Here is a 23,691-nt window from a genome sequence, read left to right as displayed (position 1 = left end):
GCTGCCGAGGGAAGCTTTCTTTTTCTTTGGCACAGCTCCAGACGTGGAAGCACCTGACTCGTCTTCTTCACCCTCCACTCTCACGCGTGCAGCGGGGCCGACTGCTGCCACAATCTCTGCTACCAGCTCAGCTTGGGTATCACTTAGATCGGTGGGATCCATGTTTTCCGCCCGGTATCTTGGGTCCAGAAGAGTTGCTTTCCGCATAATCCTCTGGGTTGCATCATTGTCATATTTCTGCTGCATCTGCTCCAGGATGCTCAGGAGCGCATCGAGTAGTTGCACGTGGTGGCAATTTAGCATAATCCGCGGCATGCAGTGCAAGCAAATGGTCGTGCATATTGGTTGTCTGTCCATCTTTAACGCGGATTATTTTTGCACAAATCCTGCACACGGCTTTACTAGTATCTTTGGGTTGTCCATCCTCATCAGGGTGAAATCCAAAATGCTGCCAGATAGGCGAAGTTGTGCCTTTTTTTGCGACAAGGTTCGTCTCCTCATGATTGAAGAAGGGCAAGTTTCCAACAAAGCCTCTAGTTTCTCTTTCCCGAAATTTCCACACCAGCCGCTCCCCCTCCTTCCCTCTCTCTGCTGGATGGCGCTAGTCTTACTTTCGGTTTCAACACCTGCCCCGCATTTATTGCTGTTTAAATGTTATTTCTGAACTAAATTCAAACCTGAACCGAATTAATTAATGAATTAACGAGTGGTGAGGCTCACGGCTCTTTCCCTTTGCACTGCACGCACAGACCGCGCACTGCGTGCAGACCGCGCACTGCGTGCAGACCACAGTCTAATTATTTTGAAACATTAAAACATATTTTATGTTTCAATGAAGATTTTGTTTGCTAAAAATATGTTATGTATCACAAAAATGATTACATCGATTTTTCTTTCTTTATTGTCCTCGCTTTTCTCTGCTTCCTCAGCCTGCTGCAATTTCATGACATTGTACTGTGTGTGTGATTACGTGATGGAAAAAAAAGAGGAAAAAGTCCGCACACTAAAGCTCCCTTTATGTGCATTTATTTAGCACCGATAGGATGTGATAAATAAATGCACATAAGGTCGGAAAAAGCATCCCCGAACGTCCCGTCAATGAAACTGGCCCGGCAACACTTAATCTCAAGGATGCTCACAGATGACACCTGGTGGTCAACGGTGCAACTACACCTCCCTGGGTTTTAATGCCGCCGCGCGTCAATACACAGCTTGCGGTAAGGCACGCTTATTGATCCGTCTACCACTGTAGAAAGTAGTTTTCTTTTTAGTTTATTAGGCTACCTAGTAAAACAGGTATTTTTTATGGCGCTTTACTGGGTTTTTATTCTGTAATGGACAAATCTGGAGCAGTCACCATTTGTGACTTCTGTGTCACTATCGTGTGGAAAATTCATTTAAAGTTTAATCCTATAAAGCTAAATCAATCCCATTAGAAATAGACAGAATACAGGAAGCTAAGCCTTTTTACCTTCAAAATAAAAGCAGCAATATATAACTGGGTAAGTAAAAAAAACAAGTACCGTCAATTCACTACGGGTTAAGATTAACTTTGAGTTTTCTGTGTTCTGTGTATTTGGAAACACACAAAAACAACTTTGCAACATGTATCAATAAGGCTATTCGCTTATTTAATTGCCAACATTGTGAAGGCTGTAACCAGAAGTTTCAGTTTTATTCTGGCTCACTTGACACGGCTCTGAGTTTTTTGCAGCTTCAGTCTGCATGCAAATCGTTATCACAAACGCTGTCTTTAAATGTGAAATCAAAGGCAAGAATGCAATGACAGTTTCCTGTGTTTATGCAGAGATTGTTGTTGTGTAAACCAGTAGCCTGTACTACGAAGCTAGTTTAATGCCTTATCCGAGTAAGTTTGAGTTTAAACCTGGTTTAGCCGTACTACAAAGCAAGTTAACTTTCAATCACCATGGCAACTGACGCTGCAAAGCTAACCTGGTCGCGACCAGGTTAGCTTCAGAGGATAAGATCAAAATCCATGACAGACCCATATAATCGGCTCTCTGGAGTCACTCACCCTTCATATAAGATCGCCATATGAAAAATAGATTGCAGTCAACTGAGAATATAACAAGAAAAACATTTGTGGCTCTGTAGGCTACATAATTAAATTAAGCCTACTTACCACTTTATGTCTTAACTCATTCACCGCCAATGACGTCTTTGACGTGTTATCAGCAATGGCCTTCCCCGCCAAGGACGTGTTTGACGTGTTTTTGTTTTTATTGGTGCAGCGCCTGCAGCAAACACTTGCCCAGCCTGTCACACAGACACAGGTCCCTGCCTTCAAAGGGTAGCCGACAGCACGCGATCAAACACATACCGCAGCTGTTGTTTTATAAATTGAGCAAGAGGAATAGCAGAGAGCGGGTAACGCTTCCTTGTGCAGACAGGAGAAACGCCATTGTAACGCCGAGCTGGAGTCGCCTTCCTCTGTGCCAGCCAGGAGAAAACGGGAGAAAGTAATCAAGAGATGTGTTTGATCATCGGAGGAATGAGGAAATGATCGATCAGTTTGCGAGGGCGGTGAGGACGTGTTGAATAGCCGAGGGGAAAACGGGAACGATCATAGATATGACAGGGAGACATGGACGAGGACGGTGTACCAGAACAAATCAAAATAAACACAGGAACAGCTAGGCAGCAGCGGGCAGAAGGCACTCACAGCAGCCCGCTGTCCTTCTCAAGAGCTATTCAGTTGGTTCATGTAATCGCTGGGCTGCTCGCCCTCCAGTGTTGCTCCTGGCCAATCCCAGCGCCACAGGGCGTGGTTATTGCTTATCCTATGTTGGGTTAGAAATCTAAAAGGGGGATCGTGTGTGTGTGTGTGTGTGTGTGTGTGTCTGTCTGTCTGTCTGTCTGTCTGTCTGTCTGTCTGTCTGTCTGTCGGTGTGTCTGTCTGTCTGTCTGTCTGTCTGTCTGTCTGTCTGCACACTCACACCGAGTAAACTATTGTTGAATGTAAAAAAAAAGCACTTCATGTGTGTATATATATATATATATATATTTATTTTTTTTGTCATTTGTGTCCTAACGAATAATATTTACATGTCTGATGTCAATACAGTTCAAAATAAAAGAATTGAGAGTGAGTTATGCCTGAGATTGTGCCCTTTTACAAAAATGCTTTTTTCTCCCTTTTCTCTTCCCAGACAGGCTTTTTTTGGTGAACATGGGGTGTATAAAAAGGGTTATAAGTAGAGTACAGAACATGCTAAAAGCTAACTTTCTTTTTGGGGGTGAAAGTAGAGACTTAGATCTTCATTTCGAGGTATTGGACATCACTGTAGTCCTAGTACAGAATTTACTGTGGGTCTTGAAAGATGACCAAACATTATGGAAATACTTGGCCTGTGCCAAAAATGCCAGTCAGATATTGGCAGTGAATGAGTTAACAGCTCAACGATGCGTGGAGAAATATGATCACTATTAATCACCGCGGCGCATATCATGAATGGACCCTCAAATGGAGTGAGGGTGATATTCTCCTACATGCCAGAAAAGCCTATACATATAATATAGATATGGGATAAATATGGATAGCCCCAATACTAAATATGCAGGCTATTCTTGCATCTTTCAGCTGGAAATGTCCTGTAGGCTGTATGCCAATATATGAGCAAAAATAGGCTAGTTTTTATCAATGATAATATGCCCGCATCGTCTCAATTCAGTTCAGCAGTTTTCTCTTTTATAGTAGGCTATTAGGCTTTATACTAGGCTATTTTATATATGAATTATTCGATCAGTGCAACCACACACATGAGTGATAGAGATCATTATTCATTGAGCATGCGTTTCTAAATCTATGGTCTAAATAGGCTTACAGATTGTGGAAATGTATAGACTGAGACTGCTGTATCAATGTATGCAGCTGTATCAGACAGAAATCGCTGATCAAAGTAGCCTAAATCAAATGACTGATGTGAATACAAGCTGCTGCTTTAGACAGCCCTTCAGCAGACTATCCAACGCGGATTTTCATTCTGACATTAAATCGCGGATACATTAAATATCCGCTAAAACTCTGATCATGCACTGCCCTTTCATGGAACGAGGAAATGGGTGTGGAAATGGGTGTGGGCGTGGATCAACTCAGCTGTTCATAATGTGATTGGCCAGCGCACCTCTTTCGCGTGGACGCGCGCCTGTGCACGAGCGAAAAACGTGCGCGTGCACAGGCAGATCCCAGGTCCACTTACCTAGTAAAAAACCAGCGTCGTAGTATCAGTTAACTAGATAGCTTTGATCCTGTTCAGTCAAACCAGATCAAAGGGACTTATCGCGGATCTGTTAAACTAGTTTCGTAGTACAGGGCTCAGGCCTAAGCTTGCACGTCTCGTTCAAACAGCCAGTAAGATCATCCTATGATCAAATTGCCTGACATCATAATAATGGCGGGAAATAAGTTAAACGTTTGTTGTGATTTGTCTCTGTGCTTCCAGCTCAAGACTCTGCAGTGACGTCCCTCATAGGCAGAGTGAACGACACAGAGAGGGAGGTGAAGAAGCAGAACGACGATCTGAGCGCCTCCAAGGCCGAGCTGCAGCTGCAGAAGAAGAAGGTGGAAGATCTGGAGACGGAGAACAAAGGTGGGAAAACAACTGACTGGCTGACTGACTGACTGACTGACTGACTGACTGACTGACTGACTGACTGACTGGCTGGCTGGCTGACTGACTGGCTGGCTGACTGGCTGACTGACTGACTGACTAGCTGGCTGACTGACTGGCTGACTGACTGACTGACTGACTGGCTGACTGGCTGACTGACTGACTGGCTGGCTGACTGGCTGACTGACTGACTGGCTGACTGACTGACTGGCTGGCTGGCTGACTGACTGACTGACTGACTGGCTGACGCAGTCAGTCAGTCATGTCATCATGGTGAAGCAATAATGTAAAGGAGAAAATCTATCCAATCTTTAACGTTAGAAAAAGAACCCATCCCCAGGCCAGCCCAGCCCCTGCTTCCAGCCATGGTGAGGTTGGCAGTGCAAGAGCTACAGTAGGTTATGGCTGAGGTTAGATTCATGATAGGCATGGATAGGCTATTTTTTCATGGAAACCAATATTTTAATTGTATAATGATCATCAGTATAAAAGGTATTCTCTGTGAAGTGATTTTCTGAAATAAATGGGCCTTGATGCTGGGAACAACTAAATAACTAAGATCAGAGGCGTCATGTCAATTGAATCTGAGTATTGTATTTTATTTCATTTTCATAACATGCAGTTATGATCATTTTATATCATTTTATAAGGAGTAAAACATATATGTCTAAATATGTCATAGATCATATTTAACACACACACACACACACACACACACACACACACACACAAGCAGGGAGAGAGACAGATAACCATGATTATATTTCTATAATATTCGTATAATATTTCTATAGTGTGTAGTAGGCTACTCGATATGTCAACTCAATACAATGATTTGTCTCTGTCTTCCAGCTCAAGACTCTGCAGTGTCGTCCCTCAGAGGTGGAGTGAACGACACCCAGAGGCAGGTGGAGGAACTGCAGACAGGTAGAGCTGCTCACACTGTTTCACAGCATTTTGCTGTTGGAGGTGTGAGGTTATCTTCTGGAAGGATGTAGGTTAAGAGCCATGTTGCACTCTTGTGTTATTCGACATCTTCTTTTTATTTAGCATTGTTTTCTTCAGATATATTTTATTGCCCTTATTATTTATTTATTTTTTATGTTTATTTATTTATCTTGTATTTTGTGTTGTTTTGTATTATGTATTACTATTGTTTTAATTCAGAATATTTTCTGTGAAGCACACTGAGCTGCTTGTGCATGAAATGTGCTACATATTTAAAAACTGACTCGACTTGGCAAATATGTACCGTAATTTAAAATAAAGGACTATAAGGCGCACCTGAATATAAGCCGCAGCAGCTAAATTGAATGATGTGTACATATATAAGCCGCACTGGACTATAAGCCGCAGGTGTTTTAATGCCTGTAACAGAGATCTCCGTGTCTTATCAGCGGAGACCGTTTTGAGTCCTTACCCTCATCGTCGTAACACAGCCAGTTCTCCATCTTTTGAAACATGATGTTAGATTACAACGAGCTAGTTGTGTGGCTTAGCCTTCCAAAATGTTGCCGTTAATTTTTTAGAATGTAATACATAGAATTGGGAACATTACATTAAATTTCATTCAGACTGTCTTTCTGGCTCAATCGCCGCCATTTTCCCCCCGGAACGAGGAAGGGTGGGAGGAGGGAGGGTGTTTTACAGTAGTGGCTGAGAGAGCGTAGTGGCACAGTGCTCCAATCAGGTCGCGAGGCACATTTTTTGCAACATCATCCAATCAGGGTCTCGCTCTCGTAATGTCTGTCTGTCTTGCTCTCGTTCTGTCTCTCGTACCAAAATCCATAGATTTAGGAGGTCCCCTAGTGGCCGTTAGCTGTAAAAATCCATAGATTAGCCGCACCGTTATATAAGCCGCAGGGTCGAAAAATGGGAAAAAAGCCGCGGCTTATAGTCCGAAAATTACGGTATATCACCAAGCTGTCAACTGTTCATCTTCATCACCAAGCTGTCACCTGTTCATCTTCATCACCAAGCTGTCACATCTTCAGAAAGGATCAGAATTACTTTCATTTTGTGCTCTCAGTGATTTTGTCAGAGCAGATGTCATGTTTGTTTTTCAAATGACAGATGTAATTTCTGGAACCAACCTGCACGTGGCTGCTGACACAACACTTCACAATTAGCTTGAATCATTTCCTTTCAAAAATACTTTCATTTGACCTCAAACTCATCTGTCAATGTTTCAACAAAACACCTGAGGCCTATACCACGAAGCAAGATTAGTGGCTTAGCGAGGTAACTTCAGGTTTAACCCTGGGTTTGCCGTGCTACGACGCTAGTTAACTTCTTACCGACATATATTTCCATAGCAACTTATGCTTCAGGGTTAACCTGGTCCAGAGCAGGTTAAGTTGCAAGGATAAGATTAAACCTTAAAAGGAACCACCCAAGAACCAATGAGCTTCCTGGAAAAGGAGAGAAGAGTCTTTTGCGACCGCCAAGACCCATTTAATCCTATACGTCTCCAAAGTGCACCGGACAGTGCCGGTCCGCCCTATACACTCACTACACAGCTTGCTTAAGGCCTCCAACACTGTAAAGGCCCCGCAAAATAATAACAATAATTGAGCAAAGGAACTTGCATTGATCAGAAGTGACAACTAATCGATCCATTGCAACACCAGTGCACAGCAATACTGCCATTTTGGCCTGGAGGAGACACCTCTGATTGGCTGCCACGGTTCGTGTGCTGTTGTGATTGGCCAACAGCGGCGCTGTCAAAAGTAAATGTGTCAACTCTTACCTCTTACCTTCAACACTCTTTCAGCCGCCCTAGCCTCCCTCCACCTCTTCCAAAGTGTTTAGTGTGCATCAATGTGTAAACAGCCAAAGTGTTTAGTGTGCATCAATGTGTAAACAGTAGCTACACGTTAAGTCTGCTGGCTGACTGACTGACTGAAAGATGAAGTGGATTTATCCCTCCGTCAATAAAAGAAGAAGGTGAAAAAAACGTAAAAGTGAACTGTGACAAACAGCGGTCAGGGAGGCGAAACCTGTTCACTCCGTCACCACTGTTGCACTGTCAATGGTTTGGTGTTGACTTCTGCACTGTAGCCTAATGTTAAACGCAGCTTATCTCTCTAGTCTGTCTGTCAGTGTTGGCTTTAGCTAACCTACGTAGCTGCACATGTTTAGTCTGTCTGTCAGTGTTGCTTTAGCTAACCCAGAGCCATATAATAATAATAATAATAATAATAATAATAATAATTCATTTATTTTATATAGCGCTTTTCCAGACCCAAAGACGCTTAACAGAGAACAAGAGACAAGCAACAGGGAACAGAAACAGGCAACAGATACAAGTAACAGGCAACAGTTACAGGGAACAGATACAAATGACAGTGGCGGTTCAGGGCAAGGTTGTATGGAGAAGCAGGGGGGAGGAAGATAACAGGAGGGAGGAGGAGGGGGGGATGGGGGGGCGGGGGGTGATGGTTTGGAGCTATGGTTTGGAGGAGGTGGTCAGGGGTAGGGGAGGTTGTAAGCTTGGGAGAACAGGTAGGTTTTAAGTCGGGTTTTGAAAGTGGGGAGTGAGGGAGAGTCTCGGACGGTCTGGGGGAGGGAGTTCCAAAGTCGGGGTGCGGCGCGGGAGAAAGCACGGTCACCAAAGGTTTTGAGTCTGGATGGGGGGATGATGAGGGTGGCAGTAGAAGAGGATCGGAGTGTACGGGAGGGGCGATGGGGGATGAGGAGGTCAGTCAGGTAAGGGGGGGCTAGGCTGTGGAGGGCTTTGAAGGTGAGGAGGAGTAATTTGAAGTCGATGCGTTGCTTAACGGGGAGCCAGTGGAGAGAGTGGAGGACAGGGGTGATGTGATCGCGGGACCGGGTGTGAGTGAGCAGGCGAGCAGCTGAGTTTTGAACCATCTGGAGTCTATGGAGGGAACGGGAGGTGATGCCAGTGAGGAGGGAGTTGCAATAGTCAAGGCGGGAGGAGATGAAGGCATGGATGAGGGATTGAGCAGCAGGGGGGGAGAGGCAGTGTCTGACTTTGGCGATGTTGCGGAGATGAAAATATGAAGTTTTGACAACGGAGCTGACATGGGGATCGAAGGAGAGGGTGGGGTCTAGGATGAAACCAAGGTTGCGTGCCAGGGGGGAGGGGGTGATGGTGGAGTCGTCAATGGTGAGGGTGATGGGTCCGGTTTTATTGAGGGTGGATTTGGTGCCAATGAGGAGGAGTACAGTTTTGTCGCTGTTGAGTTGGAGGAAGTTGTGGGTTAGCCAGGTTTTTATTGCGGATATGCAGTTTTCGATGTGGGTGAGGGGTGGGTTCTGGAGGGATTTGGTGGTGATGTAGAGCTGAGTGTCGTCGGCGTAGCAGTGGAAGTCCAGGTTGAATAATAGAAGAGTTCCGACATCTCCATTCACTCCAATGGAGCAGTTTTTTACTCTCAAGAGTTCCAGGAAGTAAGGTTCTGGATTAAGCAGCACTGTCGAGTTGCAGCAAAATAGACAGTTTGTGTTGTACTCTGAAAGGGTTTTTACTAGAGATGCACCGATTGCCATTTTCTTGGCCGATTCCGATTTCCGATTTTTGAATAGTCTCACTTGCCGATACCGATTTTTGCCGATTCCGATTTTCTCTCTAAGAACAACAATTGACAGCTTACACAAACGTTTTTGTAACTTTGTTTGAAAATTAAGATTCATAGAACAATTCTTATCATTTGCATGAAGTAGGACCATCTCACTCAAACACATCTCAAAATAAAAGTGTTCCAGGTTAGGCTACTGGACAGAGCTTTTTTTGTGCAAATACAATGAATACAAAAATTTTATGAAATCCAATAGCCTATATCCCACAGCTATCATGCATTTACTTTTCCAAAAGAAAACAGGTGCAACAGAACATCAAAATGATCCATGGACAAGGAGTGTATAGCCTGGCTCCAGACCAGTCCTCTTGAGTAGAGGGGAAATTAGTTTATGAGTTACAGTAACGATCTTCAGTCTGAATATCAGGCAGAGTTTACACACAGTCCGAAGTTTCGTATGCGTTTTTTTTTATCTGCCATCCGAAAAAAGATTGTCACGCACAGAAAACCTTGCATACTTGTGAGTCCGATGCATTTTTATTATTATGTCCGGAATGGTTATACTGGACACAATGCTTGCGTTCACCTCGCCAAGCCGGCTGTGCGCGGTGGCGGGTTGCTGCAGCACTGCTTCCCGGGGAGAGAGAGCAGAGAGAGAGGGGCCAGTGAGGTGAAGCGAGCCGCTCAGACTCGACTCCAGCCGAGCGGGACTCGGCCGCTCTGTCTCCACGGCTTATTTTCGACTAGCATGTGTGACAAACTGCGAGCTTTGTCTACTTCACTGATGGTGAAAAAATTCCACAACGAGGAAGGTATGCTGGCATGTGTGGTGTGGTGGCTGGGTGCCTGTCTCGGTGCTTTGGGGTGCGCGCACGTCATGTGAAAATCGGCTCACAGAATCGGCTATTTAGAGTGACCGGCGCAGATCACCGATCGAGGCCGATCACGTGAAAATCGGCCATTTCCGGTCACGTGCCGATCGATCGGTGCATCCCTAGTTTTTACCCCCTTGAATCAAATTGTACATTATCAGCTTTATTTTAGCATGCAAAAGTAGAGCGAGACCCATTCCTGACTGTTCATTGGCTAATGAGTCTCGCATTTTGGTCCTCCGCTGACGCCACTCTCTTACTAGAGGACACTAAGCTAACCTAAGTAGCTGCACATGTTTAGACTGCTATAAATAACCATGTCGTGCGTGCAGGGCACAAAATGACACTAGCATTTAGCAACTTGGGGAGACCAGGGAGAAAAAAATAAGACTGGATCATTGCATGCCTGATGGATGGCTGGATGGACAGACAGACAGACAGACAGACACAGACAGACAGACAGACAGACAGACAGACAGACAGACATCTATCTATCTATGATAGATAGATGCTAGATAGATATATTATCTATCTATCCAGACAGACAGACAGACAGACAGACAGACAGACAGACAGACATCTATCTATCTATGCTAGATATATGCTAGATAGATAGATTATCTATCTATCCAGACAGGCAGACAGACAGACAGATAGATAGACAGACGATAGACAGACAGACAAGCAGACAGACAGACAGACAGACAGACAGACAGACAGACAGACGATAGACAGACAGACAGACAGACAGACAGACAGACGATAGACAGACAGACAAGCAGACAGACAGACAGACAGACAGACAGACAGACAGACGATAGATAGATAGATAGATAGATAGATAGATAGATAGATAGCCTACTGCATGATGGAAAGCAATGGATTGACATTGACTAAATAGCTATTGATTAGTATTGCAGCCAAGCTATATTTAAGTCTTTTATATTTGAACATGTATAACAGGAAATCTGGGGGAGAAGAGTTTGAACAGGGTCAGATGCAACTGATCAATATAATAATAGTGTTCTATGATTTGCAGGTTCTACGCTTAGGTTTGTCAGTAAAGGAGATGCTGGGTCATCAGCCAGTACTAACACAGACCCAGTACAGTCGGCTTCAGCAAGTACTAACACAGACCCGCTACAGCTTCAGCAAATAATACCAGGGGCCAGTTGCACCAACTGGTCTTACACTGGTCTTAAAGGGATAGTTCGGTTTGTTTGAAGTGGGGTCCTATCAGCTAGTTCGATACACTAACGTACAGATGCAGCCAGCCAAACTGAGACCACTCCCCCGCGACTGTCCTGCGCGCAAGGTGCGGCAGTGCTGCGGTGGGAATATATTTTTTTCACCTGTAAGTCCACTTCTGTTTTCACCCACCAGGAGGCGCAAAAACACACCGTCTGATTAGCTTTCTGAAAGACTGACTTCGCCCTGTGATTCGCCTGCCTCTCAGAGCAGTCCACCGTCAGTAGCCTAGTACACAGGAAAAACTGGAGGGTATTTTTCCCAGAGTAAATATTATTTTCCTCTCAAATAGTAATATTTAATCCTTTTGGAGCATAATTATTACCTGCAGGCAATAGAGTGAGCGCAAAGTTCCAGACAAAATTATATTGGAGTAAACAGCATGGTCACGCCTACTAACGCCCACTTTATTTCCGATTCGGTCGCCATTTTTCTCCCCCTATAGCCTACAGTAGCGTTAATATGACGGACATAATTAAGCAGTTGGGAAGCCCTTTTCTTCACTTGATGGATCAAATGCCAGGTAAGTTTATTACTATTGATTAACATGTGTCAGGTTAAACTGATTTGCAACATTACAGGTAGTAGTAGTTACCTACATGTAATGCTAGCCATCTGTTGAACAGGCTGGGCTGATAACATGCTAACGCTACGTTAGCATGCTAACGCTACGTTAGCATCGGACTGACTAATTAAACCTCTTTGTAGTGGTTTATCGACAGTAAGTTATTAACGCCAGGTGGGTCGGTGCAACACGAGTATTAAATTGCTAGCGGACTTTGAGACACGTGTGTTTTGCTCTGAACAGAGCGTGGGTAGGCGACTTTTGTTGCAGTTTTGTCACGTGTGGTTGACTGAGTCTATTACAGAGGACTGTAGGGTGACAGTTTTACTAGCGGCAGATGGACATAAACGTTAATTTGACACACTGGTCGGTCCAACGCCTGAACGGAGAACTGCACTGGGTTGACTAACGTTTTACTAACGTTAATGCCCACTGCAGCTGTGTCTTAAGTTAGGGTGTAAAGTCCACACTAACTGCTACGTTCAAACTAGCTTACGTTTCAACTTTGCACAGCTGGTGCAACCCACTGCAGAAGCGTGTATTGCATGGTGTACACAGCACTGTGGTTCCCAACCTTTTTTGTCTTATGTACCCCTTGAGCTGTTTTTCCATGACAATAGTACCCCTCACTCATGCGTGTTGATGATTACATACAAGTAAATCTATACAAAATATATGTTTCACTGAACTGCCGGTGTTTGGGCTTTTTAGTTGTTGTTTTTTGCCATTATCAGTAGCAGAACAGTGTAGCAGTTGACACTTGCCAGCAGAACTAGTTGCGGCACACACATCACATTTTAACAATGGGCTTATGAAATGACTTGGAATATATATTTATTTATTTATCATTTTGGAGGTAAAATGTATTCCCCAATCATTCCAAGTACCCCCTGCAAGCTGCTCAAGTACCCCTAGTAGGTACAGTACTGTATGTGAACTAGTAACTGTTAAAATGACTAAATTGCTGTGTATATTTGTGATAATGCAATTGAAATGATCATTTATTAATTTATTTGCCATCAAGGATGCAGGCTGTACGAGAGAAGTTCCAAGAGCGCCAGAAGTGGCAGGAAGGCACGCTGTACAGGAAGCTGGGAAAAATGGTAGGGCTGTCCCAGAGTCTATTTTTCAAATACAAATAGACTCTCGGTTCCCAGATTGATTCAAACATAATATTTTGAATGCATTCCCCCCAGCTGGAGAAGCCGGATATAAGCTCTTATTCTAACAGCTGAAACAGTGTCTGCGTGAGCAGTGCGTGTGCGCTGCAGAACTGTTTTTAATTTTGGCCCCCATGTTAACAGGTATATCTTGTCTGCAGATTGAGCAGGATTTCACTCTGATGTCTCAGAGACGGAGAGAAGCCAGAGCAAGCCGCCGAAAGCCACGTCCCCGCCGACAGCAGAGGAGGAGCAGTGAACCGACACACACTATATCTACTGGCCTCATTGCCGTTACTGGGAAAGGCTGGAGCCTTGTTACGTTAATCTGCATTCTGCAATCACAGTATTGCAGTTTTCTTACTGTGGGATTCGACACCCGTACTCACCAGCCTTTCTCTTTTTAAAGGCCGCCTCTGAGGGAGCGGACGGCGGCGGAGCTGTGGGTCAGCGGATCGCCTGAATGCTGGTGCCCGCGTCTGTTTTCACACGGCTCGCGCTCCTCTCATCCCCCACTGCACGCCCGTTCATACCGAGACAGCTGTCTCACCCAGCGGGAGGAGGCAACTCCGCCCGGCGGGCAAGCTGTCAGACAGGGCATACAGTAGTAGCCTATAGGCTACACTCATGGTCCCTCTCTCGTCACAGTGTGCGTGCGTGAAAATATGATCGTTTCCAGCTAAGCAACACCAAATAATAGTGTCGAGTGACAACAAAGATCTGTGAGAGACAGACAAAAGTGTAGAGAAAGAAGCATTTCTAAATTGGGATAAAACTGAAGGAAAGGGGAGGCAGAAAAAGACGTGAGGCTTTCTCTAGAACAGTAGGCTATTTACAAAGCTATTGAAAAGCTCAGCTTTGCAAATGTTATAGGCAGCTAAAATTAGTGCATGTCAGCAATTTGAAATTGAATGTGACGTTCCCAATTCTATATATTAAATTCTAAAAAACTACCCTCAACATTTGGGAAGGCTAAGCCACACAACTAGTTCGTTATAATCGAACATCATGCTTTGAAGGCGACTTTACGATGATGAGGACGGTGAGGACTCAATCACAGCAGATATCCACTGATAGCCTACCACGCAGATCTTACAGGCACAGGCAGCAAAACCCGACGCGCTGATAGAAAAATCTCCATGGACGTGCCGCGCTGCGCTCAGGCCTCGCCCCCCGCCCCCCCTCGCTTCCCACAAAGAAAAGTCTACCGTAAAAAGAAAAATAACTCCCAATTAATTTAGCTCTTTTTTGTTTTTATTTCCCAAAATGTTTCAGTGCGAACTTCAGTGCAGTCATAACTGTGAAACAAAATGTGCATTTGTGAGGCTTTGTTATAGTATGTGAACGGAAACGCACTCAACACACATTGGAGGTGGAACTAGAGATAGAGTGCTTTTGTTGTACAGGAAGCTGGGGAAAATGGTAGGGCTGTCCCAGAGTCTATTTTTCTGCTCTACCGCCTGAGCCACAGCCGCCCCTGCATGTACACGTCGTTTTTAACAATGGAACAGACGAACTCTTGTTACTTTTCACATACAGTATAGTCACGCCGAGGGACTTCACAAATAGTCAACATAAGACGCTTTGGATATGTCACATTCATAAATTTATGTCACCTGAAAGAAGAATATTTTTGTGTTTCTACATTGTTTTTCAGAGCCTGCCTGTAAGCAGTGTCGTCCAAAGCAAAAAGAGTGGCAAGATGGTCTCAAAGCTCTGAGGGAGCGGACGGCGGCGGAGCGGAGACGGAGCCAGAGCGCTGTGGGTCAGCGGATCGCCTGAACGCTGCTGCGGTACTGTGGGCGGCTGGTCGGACCCCGCCCGGGCGTGGAGGACACGTCCACAGCCACGTCCCAGTCTGTGTGAGTACCTCACCTTGATACTGTATAGTGTCACTGTCTGTCTAGTCGGGAGTTCCTGCAATAAAGCCACAAGTTACGTTAATCTGCATTCTGCAATCACAGTATTGCAGTTTTCTTACTGTGGGATTCGACACCCGTACTCGGCAGCATCTTGAAATTGAATGTACATGTAACGTTCCCAATTCTATATATTAAATTCTAATATGTGTGTCAGTCTTTTCCAGTTTGAAAAAGACTGATATATTTCTACTCTGTTATCCCCCCCCCCCCCCCCCCCACACACACACACACCAGGTCCAATAACACAGACAAACCCACGCTGGATGATGTCCATCGAAAAACAGGTGCTGGTTGAACGGCCTTTGTGCTTGGGCTGGCTGTAGTCTTCTCCTCCTACTATAACTTCAACCTGCAGTACCAACATGATGGAGCATGCATTCTGGAGAGAGGTACAGTAGGACCTTCTTCTTCCTCTGACACAAGAACATTGGCACAGCAGTCTGAATGAAATTGAATGTAACGTTCCCAATTCTATGTATTAAATTCAAAAAAACGACCCTCAAAATTTGGGAAGGCTAAGCCACACAACTAGCTCATTATAATCTAACGTCATGCTTTGAAAGGCGACTTTACGACGATGAGCCAAGGCAACGCTGAGTCACATTTTCGAGCAGCCCCCGTCAGCCGACGGCGCCCCCTCCCCGTAGGACGGCGCTCCACCCGCCGTCATACGGGGAGCACGTGGCGAGGCTCTGACGGACGACCATGTTTAGGCCTTAAGAGTGACAGGGTTGTCTTTACCTTTCACACGCCATGTGAAATGTACTGTACAACATTTTCATTGTTTTAAGCCTAACCTAATTGCTAACCCAAACCATAACCCTTAACCTTAACCTTAAAGAAGAACTCACCCAAAAAACTACTGATTTCTTTTGCACATACTGTAATCTGACACATATCTGAGAACTGTAAACATGCACTAATTACACACATTCCACATGAACTCAGAATCAACTCTCAATAACTGTCAAACTAACTGAATGTCTGCAAAACTGTTTACAGCCAAATAAATCAGCATTGTTTTTTGGTGGACTGTCACCTTAACCAAATTGTTTTACTTGTCTAAACATAACCAGACTATTTTAGGTTTTTACAAATAAGACACTTCCTATATAGCCACGAAGCTCTCGAAAATATCAAATCCCCTAGGGCAATAGAAACGCTGTTGATCAGTCTCCAAATTAATAACTCAGTGGACAAACCCATATCCAGCATGTAAAATGGAATGGTAAAATGGACTGCATTTACTTTTCACATACAGTATAGTCACGCCGAGGGACTTCACAAATAGTCAACATAAGACGCTTTGGATACAGTATGTCACATTCATAAATTTATGTCACCTGAAAGAAGAATATTTTTGTGTTTCTACATTGTTTTTCAGAGCCTGCCTGTAAGCAGTGTCGTCCAAAGCAAGAAGAGTGGCAAGATGGTCTCAAAGCGGCATCAACAACTGCCATGTCCATGTAAATTAACCACTCAACAGTCAATGTCTCTATGTCCTTCCTTGAGTGCCTGCTACATTTCACTTTTGTGGGGAGAAAATTAAATAAATTTAAAACTAGTCAGATATGACTTGATTTGTTTTTGTTTGGTTACAAATTCGCTAAAGCTGTTTTTGATAGATGCTACTGCGAAAAAACGGCTCATATCCAGTTGTTTCTTAACAAAGACCCCTCATGTTTAGAGAGGCAAAACCTGAAAATATCCTGTTCTCTCTAGCAGGACATGATCCAGAATTCATGATTAAAAGGCACTTAAGATGTTGGCTTTCTTATTATATCTAACAGCCAATCTACAGTAACAGCCAATGTCATTTTTATGGAAACTTGTACAGTATGACTCCTGTCTCCTTAGTGTGAGGTGGCTATTTGCTGTGAATAAAGCTTGACTTTTGAACTTGATTTGCTGATCCTTTCTTGATGATGAAACAACTGTAAAAAAATAAATAAATGAATGTGGGTTTAGAGAAAACTTTATTTCAGATTACAACATTATTTCCCAGGGGGCCATACTGACTTACATCAAGTAAGTGAAGGGCCACACGGTATGTTCGGAATGTACACTCGTCAGCCCCACCCAGCCAGGTGTTTTCCTTCTCAAAGGCCATGATTGTCCATGTAAATTAACCACTCAACAGTCAATGTCTCAATGTCCTTCCATGAGTGCCTGCTACATTTCACTTTTGTGGGGAGAAAATTAAATAAATTTAAAACTAGTCAGATATGACTTGATTTGTTTTTGTTTGGTTACAAATTTGCTAAAGCTGTTTTTGATAGATGCTACTGCGAAAAAACGGCTCATATCCAGTTGTCACAGTTATCAGCACATCAAGTTAACCACCCCCTACAATAAATTGGTATCTAGGCGCTGGTGCATATCCTACTTTAGGCTCATTTTCAGGACCTTTACTCATGTTTTATGAAGGTATGTTTGGTCTAATTAAAGGGTAGACTCATAGGTTATTTTAAGCACAGTTGTGAGTTTGTCTAATAAACATAGAGGTCACATGGGCTCTTCAAATTGTCAACAACATCCATTTTTCCATCCCTTTTTTTTTTCTCTCCCCCCCCCCCGATTTTTTTTATTCCATTTTTATCCCCCATTAGTGCTAATTTAATTTATTTATCCTGGTTGCTGCTCCACCATATTATATTTGTGATAGTGGTGATGATAAAGATCATTGGTTAAATAAATGAAAGTTAGAATTCTTGATTCTTTTCTATCACATGTTCTGTTCAAATAAAGTGACACGATTGTCTCTTTCTTTGGATCAATGTTTGGTGTCATTGTGGGTTAACTGTGACTAATAACATCAAGTAAACATGTCATTATGAACATTAGCTGTCAATGTTAACTGTTTAGTGAAAAACAAAACTCAAACTGTTCCTTTTCTATTTTTTCTTTTCACCTAGAATAAACAATGAAATTAAATGTGCAAGATTATCTTCACTTTCTCAGTTTATTTGTTTGGGGGGGGGGGCGTGGGCATGGGGCGTGGTTTTCAGCGCCAGGTACAGTAGCCTTATAAATAAGCAGCATTCGTCATTGCCACGCATCCTTCAAGATCTGTTACTAACACTTTTGAAGATGCCAGCGACAAAGAGCTTTTACACCAGCCAACCAGCAACCAATAAGGTATGTTTTCGTATATATTTACATTACCCCGCTAGCCGGGCGCTTCTGGCTCATACGAGCGCATTAGCAGCGCCCGGCGAACGTCACGCATTTTCCTATTTTACACTGTGACATTTTCACGTCTAGGTGTAAATGCATATTTACAATGCTATTTGTTTTCACATTTTCAATATATTTAGATGTGATAATAAAGGCTTCGAGGGCCTGGTTTAAGTACCTTGAAAGTGCTTGAATTGTACTCTTAAAAGCACAAACCCTGCTTACAACAGTCGCTGATTGTTTATTCTACAGTATTTTTTGTTGTTTTTTGTTTACAGAGAGCTTTGTGCAGTGTGGATCGTCCAGGGCTGAGTCCGGCTGCCGCAGCCAAAAAACCAAAGATCACCACCCGTCTTGTAAAGAAAAAAGCTGTAAGTACAGTTTTCCTTTCACACACATGCGCACACACACACACACACACACACACACACACACACACACACACACACACAAAACTGTCCGCCTGCAAGTAAATCCATAGAGAAAATAAGTAGCAAAGAGCGTTCCCATCTGCAACGAAAATTACTTCCTTGTTTGCCTGAGACGCATGTGTACCCATGCGCTCAGGCAAACAAGGAAGTGATTTTCGTTGCAGAGAGGTAACCCTCTTCGAACCACTCTTGCTGGTTCCTCTCGCTATGGATTTACTGAAAATGAAAATGACAGTTTCGCGTACTTTGGATTATTATTTGATGATCGCATGGTGAGTACACAAGTCACAACATGTATGTGATTGTTTCTAGCGCTGTTGTGTGTGCTTTTGGGGGAATGAACGGCGGTAGCATATTAGAGACTGCCACACTACTGTACTATCTAACTAGCGTTAACAGTATTAGCCCCCATGTATCACTGTGAAACGCACTTTCTAATGCACGCCACGCACAGTGAAGATGTTGGCGGCGTGTCCCTTCGCTACTGACACACACACACACACACACAAAGTAGTGTAATAAGTAGGCCTAATGAGTTACTCTACACAGACAGTAATATTGTAAAGTAGGCTAGTTCATTACTTTCAAATGAAAGTATCTAATAGGCTAGTACAGTATCACATTTTGAAAGTAACTTGCCCAACACTGCACAAAAATTATAGGCTTTTTTGTTTTGAATATTCATGTATACATATGTTCATGTTTTTCCTACAGGCTGTCGTAGTGCAGAATACCGAGAACCTACCCCCTAGCCATCTGAATGAACAGGATGCGGCTCTTGGACAGAGCCGCAACAACGCCATGATGGGAGTGGATCTGAAAATTCAACAAGCAATTGGGCGAGCAACAGATGGTTTCCGCAAACAGTTGGAGGACTTCAAAGTCACGTCCACCAAAACTACAGAAGATCTCCGCAAGGAGATAGCTGACTTGAAAGTCACGTCCAGCAAGCAACAGACACAGCTTGATTTGCAACACGGGCGGCTAGAAGACTTGACTAAGCAGCTCGAGGCCCGCAGAGACAACTGTACTGTACAGGCTCACCGGCCCTCAGCAAGTTCAGCAAGTTCACGCGAGCTTTTCAATAGCCCATTACAGCTCAGTTACACTGAGCTTCTGTCACCCGCTGTGAGAACTGAGCTTCTGTCACCTGTGAGAACTGAGCTTCTGTCACCTGTGAGAGACACTTTCCATTTGGCACTGTCGCCGACGCCGACGCCCACGCCCACGAGGAGAAACACTCGACATGCGGCTATTGAAACAATGCCTGACATCACGTTGCAGAGTATTACAGTGGATGAGGAGTCGGCATTGTTCAATCAGTACCCACAGAACCCGGACGCATATGCAGCAAACATATTCATGCTACTGGTCGACTCCCAGCTGGCACACAACGTCATTAGACGTTGATCTTTGGTTGGATGGAGGTCGTGACGTCCGTGACCATAATCCAATGTCAGTCCAACGTCTAATGTCAACGTCAGGTTGACGGTTAATACTGACGACATCTGACGTTGATATTATGTTGGTTTTAAGTTGTGTTTTTAAATAACCAAAATCCAACGTCTGGTAAACGTTGTAATATTAACATCCACACAACGTTAAATTCTAACATCATCAGACGTTGATATTTAGTCGATTTTAAGTTGTGTTATAAAGTAACTAAAATCCAACGTCTTCTAAACATCCCAATATTAACGTCATTATAACGTAAAATCCCAACATCATTAGACATTGAGATTATGTTGATTTTAAGTTGTGTTATAAAGTACCTAAAATCCAACGTCTTCTAAACATCCCAATATTAACGTCAATATAACGTAAAATCCCAACATCATTAGACGTTGATATTATGTTGGTTTCAAGTTGTGTTTTTAAATAACCAAAATCCAACGTCTGTTAAACGTTGTAATATTAACATCCACACAACGTCAAATTCTAACATCATCAGACGTTGATATTTAGTCGATTTTAAGTTATGTTATAAAGTAACTAAAATCCAACGTCTTCTAAACATCCCAATATTAATGTCATTATAACGTAAAATCCCAACATCATTAGACGTTGATAATATGTTGGTTTTAAGTTGTGTTTTTAAATAACAAAAATCTAACGTCTGTTAAACGTTGTAATATTAACGTCCCCACAACGTTAAATTCTAACATCATCAGACGTGGATATTTAGTCGATTTTTAGTTATGTTATAAAGTAACTAAAATCCAACGTCTTCTAAACATCCCGATATTAACGTCATTATAACGTAAAATTCCAACATCATTAGACGTTGAGATTATGTTGATTTTAAGTTGTGTTATAAAGTAACTAAAATCCAACGTTTTCTAAACATCCCAATATTAACGTCAATATAACGTAAAATCCCAACATCATTAGACGTTGATATTATGTTGGTTTTAAGTTGTGTTTTTAAATAACAAAAATCTAACGTCTGTTAAACGTTGTAATATTAACGTCCCCACAACGTTAAATTCTAACATCATCAGACGTGGATATTTAGTCGATTTTAAGTTGTGTTTTAAAGAAACTGAAATCCTACGTCTTTAAACGTTCCAATATTAACATCAATATAACGTAAAAACCCAACATCATTAGACGTTTATATTATGTTGGTTTTACGTTGTGTTTTTAAGTAACCAAAATCCAACGTCTGGTAAACGTTGTAATGTTACTGTCCACACAACGTTAAATTCTAACATCATCAGACGTTGACATTTAGTCGATTTTAAGTTGTGTTATAAAGAAACTAAAATCCAACGTCTTCTAAACGTTCCAATATTAACGTCAATATAACGTAAAATCCCAACATCATTAGACGTTGATATTTTATTGGTTTTAAGTTGTGTTTTTAATTAACCAAAATCCAACGTCTGTTAAACATTGTAATATTAACATCCACACAACGTTAAATTCGAACATCATCAGACGTTGATATTTAGTCGATTTTAAGTTGTGTTTTAAAGAAACTAAAATCCAACGTCTTCTAAACGTCCCAATATTAACGTCAATATAACATAAAATCCCAACATCATTAGACGTTGAAATTCTGATGGTTTTAAGTTGTGATTTTAAGTAACCAAAAATCCAACGTCTGTTAAACTTTGTAATATTACCGTCCACACAACGTTAAATTAGAACATCATCAGACGTTGATATTTAGTCGATTTTAAGTTGTGTTATAAAGTAACTAAAATCCAACGTCTTCTAAACATCCCAATATTAATGTCAATATAACGTAAAATCCAAACATCATTAGACGTTGAGATTATGTTGATTTTAAGTTGTGTTTTTAAGTAACCAAAATCCAACGTTTGTTAAACGTTTTAACATTAACGTCCACATAACGTTAAATTCTAACATCATTAGACGTTGATATTTAGTTGATTTTAAGTTGTGTTTTAAAGAAACTAAAATCCAACGTCTTCTAAACGTCCCAGTATTAACGTCAATATAACGTAAAATCCCAACATCATTAGACGTTCATATTTTGTTGGTTTTAAGATATGTTTTTAAGTAACCAAAATCCTACGTTTGTTAAACATTGCAATATTAACGTCCACACAACGTTAAATTCTAACATCATCAGACGTTGATATTTAGTCGATTTTAAGTTGTGTTATAAAGTAACTGAAATCCAACGTCTGTTAAACGTAGTAATATTACCGTCCACACAACGTTAAATTCTAACATCATCAGACGTTGATATTTAGTCGATTTTAAGTTGTGTTATAAAGTAACTAAAATCCAACGTCTTCTAAACATCCCAATATAAATGTCAATATAACGTAAAATCCCAACATCATTAGACGTTGAGATTATGTTGATTTTAAGCTGTGTTGTTAAGTAACCAAAATCCAACGTTTGTTAAATGTTTTAACATTAACGTCCACATAACGTTAAATTCTAACATCATTAGACGTTGATATATAGTTGATTTTAAGTTGTGTTTTAAAGAAACTAAAATCCAACGTCTTCTAAACGTCCCAGTATTAACGTCAATATAACGTAAGATCCCAACATCATTAGACGTTTATATTTTGTTGGTTTTAAAATATGTTTTTAAGTAACCACAATCCTACGTCTGTTAAACATTGCAATATTAACGTCCACACAACGTTAAATTCTAACATCATCAGACGTTGATATTTAGTCGATTTTAAGTTGTGTTATAAAATAACTAAAATCCAACGTCTTCTAAACATCCCAATGTTAATGTCAATATGACGTAAAATCCAAACATCATGAGATGTTGAGATTATGTTAATTTTATGTTGTGTTGTTAAGTAACCAAAATCCAACGTTTGTTAAACGTTTTAACATTAACGTCCACACAATGTTAAATTCTAATATCATTAGACATTGATATTTAGTTGATTTTAAGTTGTGTTGTAAAGGCTCTCTGCGTGCGATAGGTCTGCTCTGGGCAAATTGCCGGCGAGACGATGAGGGAGACGGCCGCCCTGTGAAGCATCTGGGGCTCCTGCCTCACCGTCCGCAAAGGCATGTCCTCTGGCTGGCCTGTAAGGGCCAGCTGCTGTGCTGCTGGATGTAGGAGCACGGTCCACTCTGAGCGGTCGTCCATTATGGCGTATGTGTCCAGCCTCTGGTCCCCATGTTGGGTCACCACTTTGCAGACCTTACGGAGGGCATGACGGTTTCCCCATGGAGGTTTCCCAGTGTAGTCGCCCCCCCCCCCCGGTTCCCCCTGGGGGAGCAGGGTGGCTTGATCCGTCAGGGGGAGCCGGGTGGCCGCTTCTTTCTGGGGGAACGGGCTTGGGGCCCGTTCTTGGCTTCCTCTGCTCGGACTTCTTGGCATCCCTAGAGGCCTTGGCTGGAGTTGTCTCCATGAGCCCGGGCAGGGCCAGGAGGTGAATTCCGGGAATAGGTAATCGTGATGGCTGGTCCCGCCCTCTGGGGGGGTCCCAGCTGTCGTGTCCGGCTATCTTGTGGGAATGGTTGACGCCGGCCGGCTGACTGTGCCCCGTGCTGTTGGTCCCAATGTTCGCCATGCCTACCTGAGTGTGGTGTATCCCAGTGGCGGGCTCGGCGGAGCCGTGCCCGTTGCACTCTATTGCATGCTCAGGGTCGGCGACCTTTGTTGGCGGACGTGTCCTGGGTGCGGGTGTTGG

General features: G+C 42.8%; 1 protein-coding gene across 1 annotated transcript; it reads left to right on the top strand.

Annotated features, from left to right (window-relative positions):
* Window positions 1–313: 313 nt before the first annotated feature.
* LOC310777996 (uncharacterized protein) lies at window positions 314–5,629 on the top strand (the record flags this gene model as incomplete). The annotated part of the gene is made up of 3 exons (XM_083638320.1): window positions 314–344; window positions 4,464–4,610; window positions 5,484–5,629. 3 exons carry the CDS (start codon window positions 314–316, stop codon window positions 5,627–5,629), a joined length of 324 nt encoding a protein of 107 aa, XP_083494446.1.
* Between the last annotated feature and the right edge of the window lie 18,062 nt (window positions 5,630–23,691).

Source organism: Poromitra crassiceps, assembly GCF_964638095.1.
Source record: "Poromitra crassiceps genome assembly, chromosome: 6".
In the NCBI taxonomy this organism is placed as follows: domain Eukaryota; kingdom Metazoa; phylum Chordata; class Actinopteri; order Beryciformes; family Melamphaidae; genus Poromitra; species Poromitra crassiceps.
Note: the sequence above shows the minus strand (reverse complement) of the source record. Positions and strands in the feature narration are given on the sequence as shown.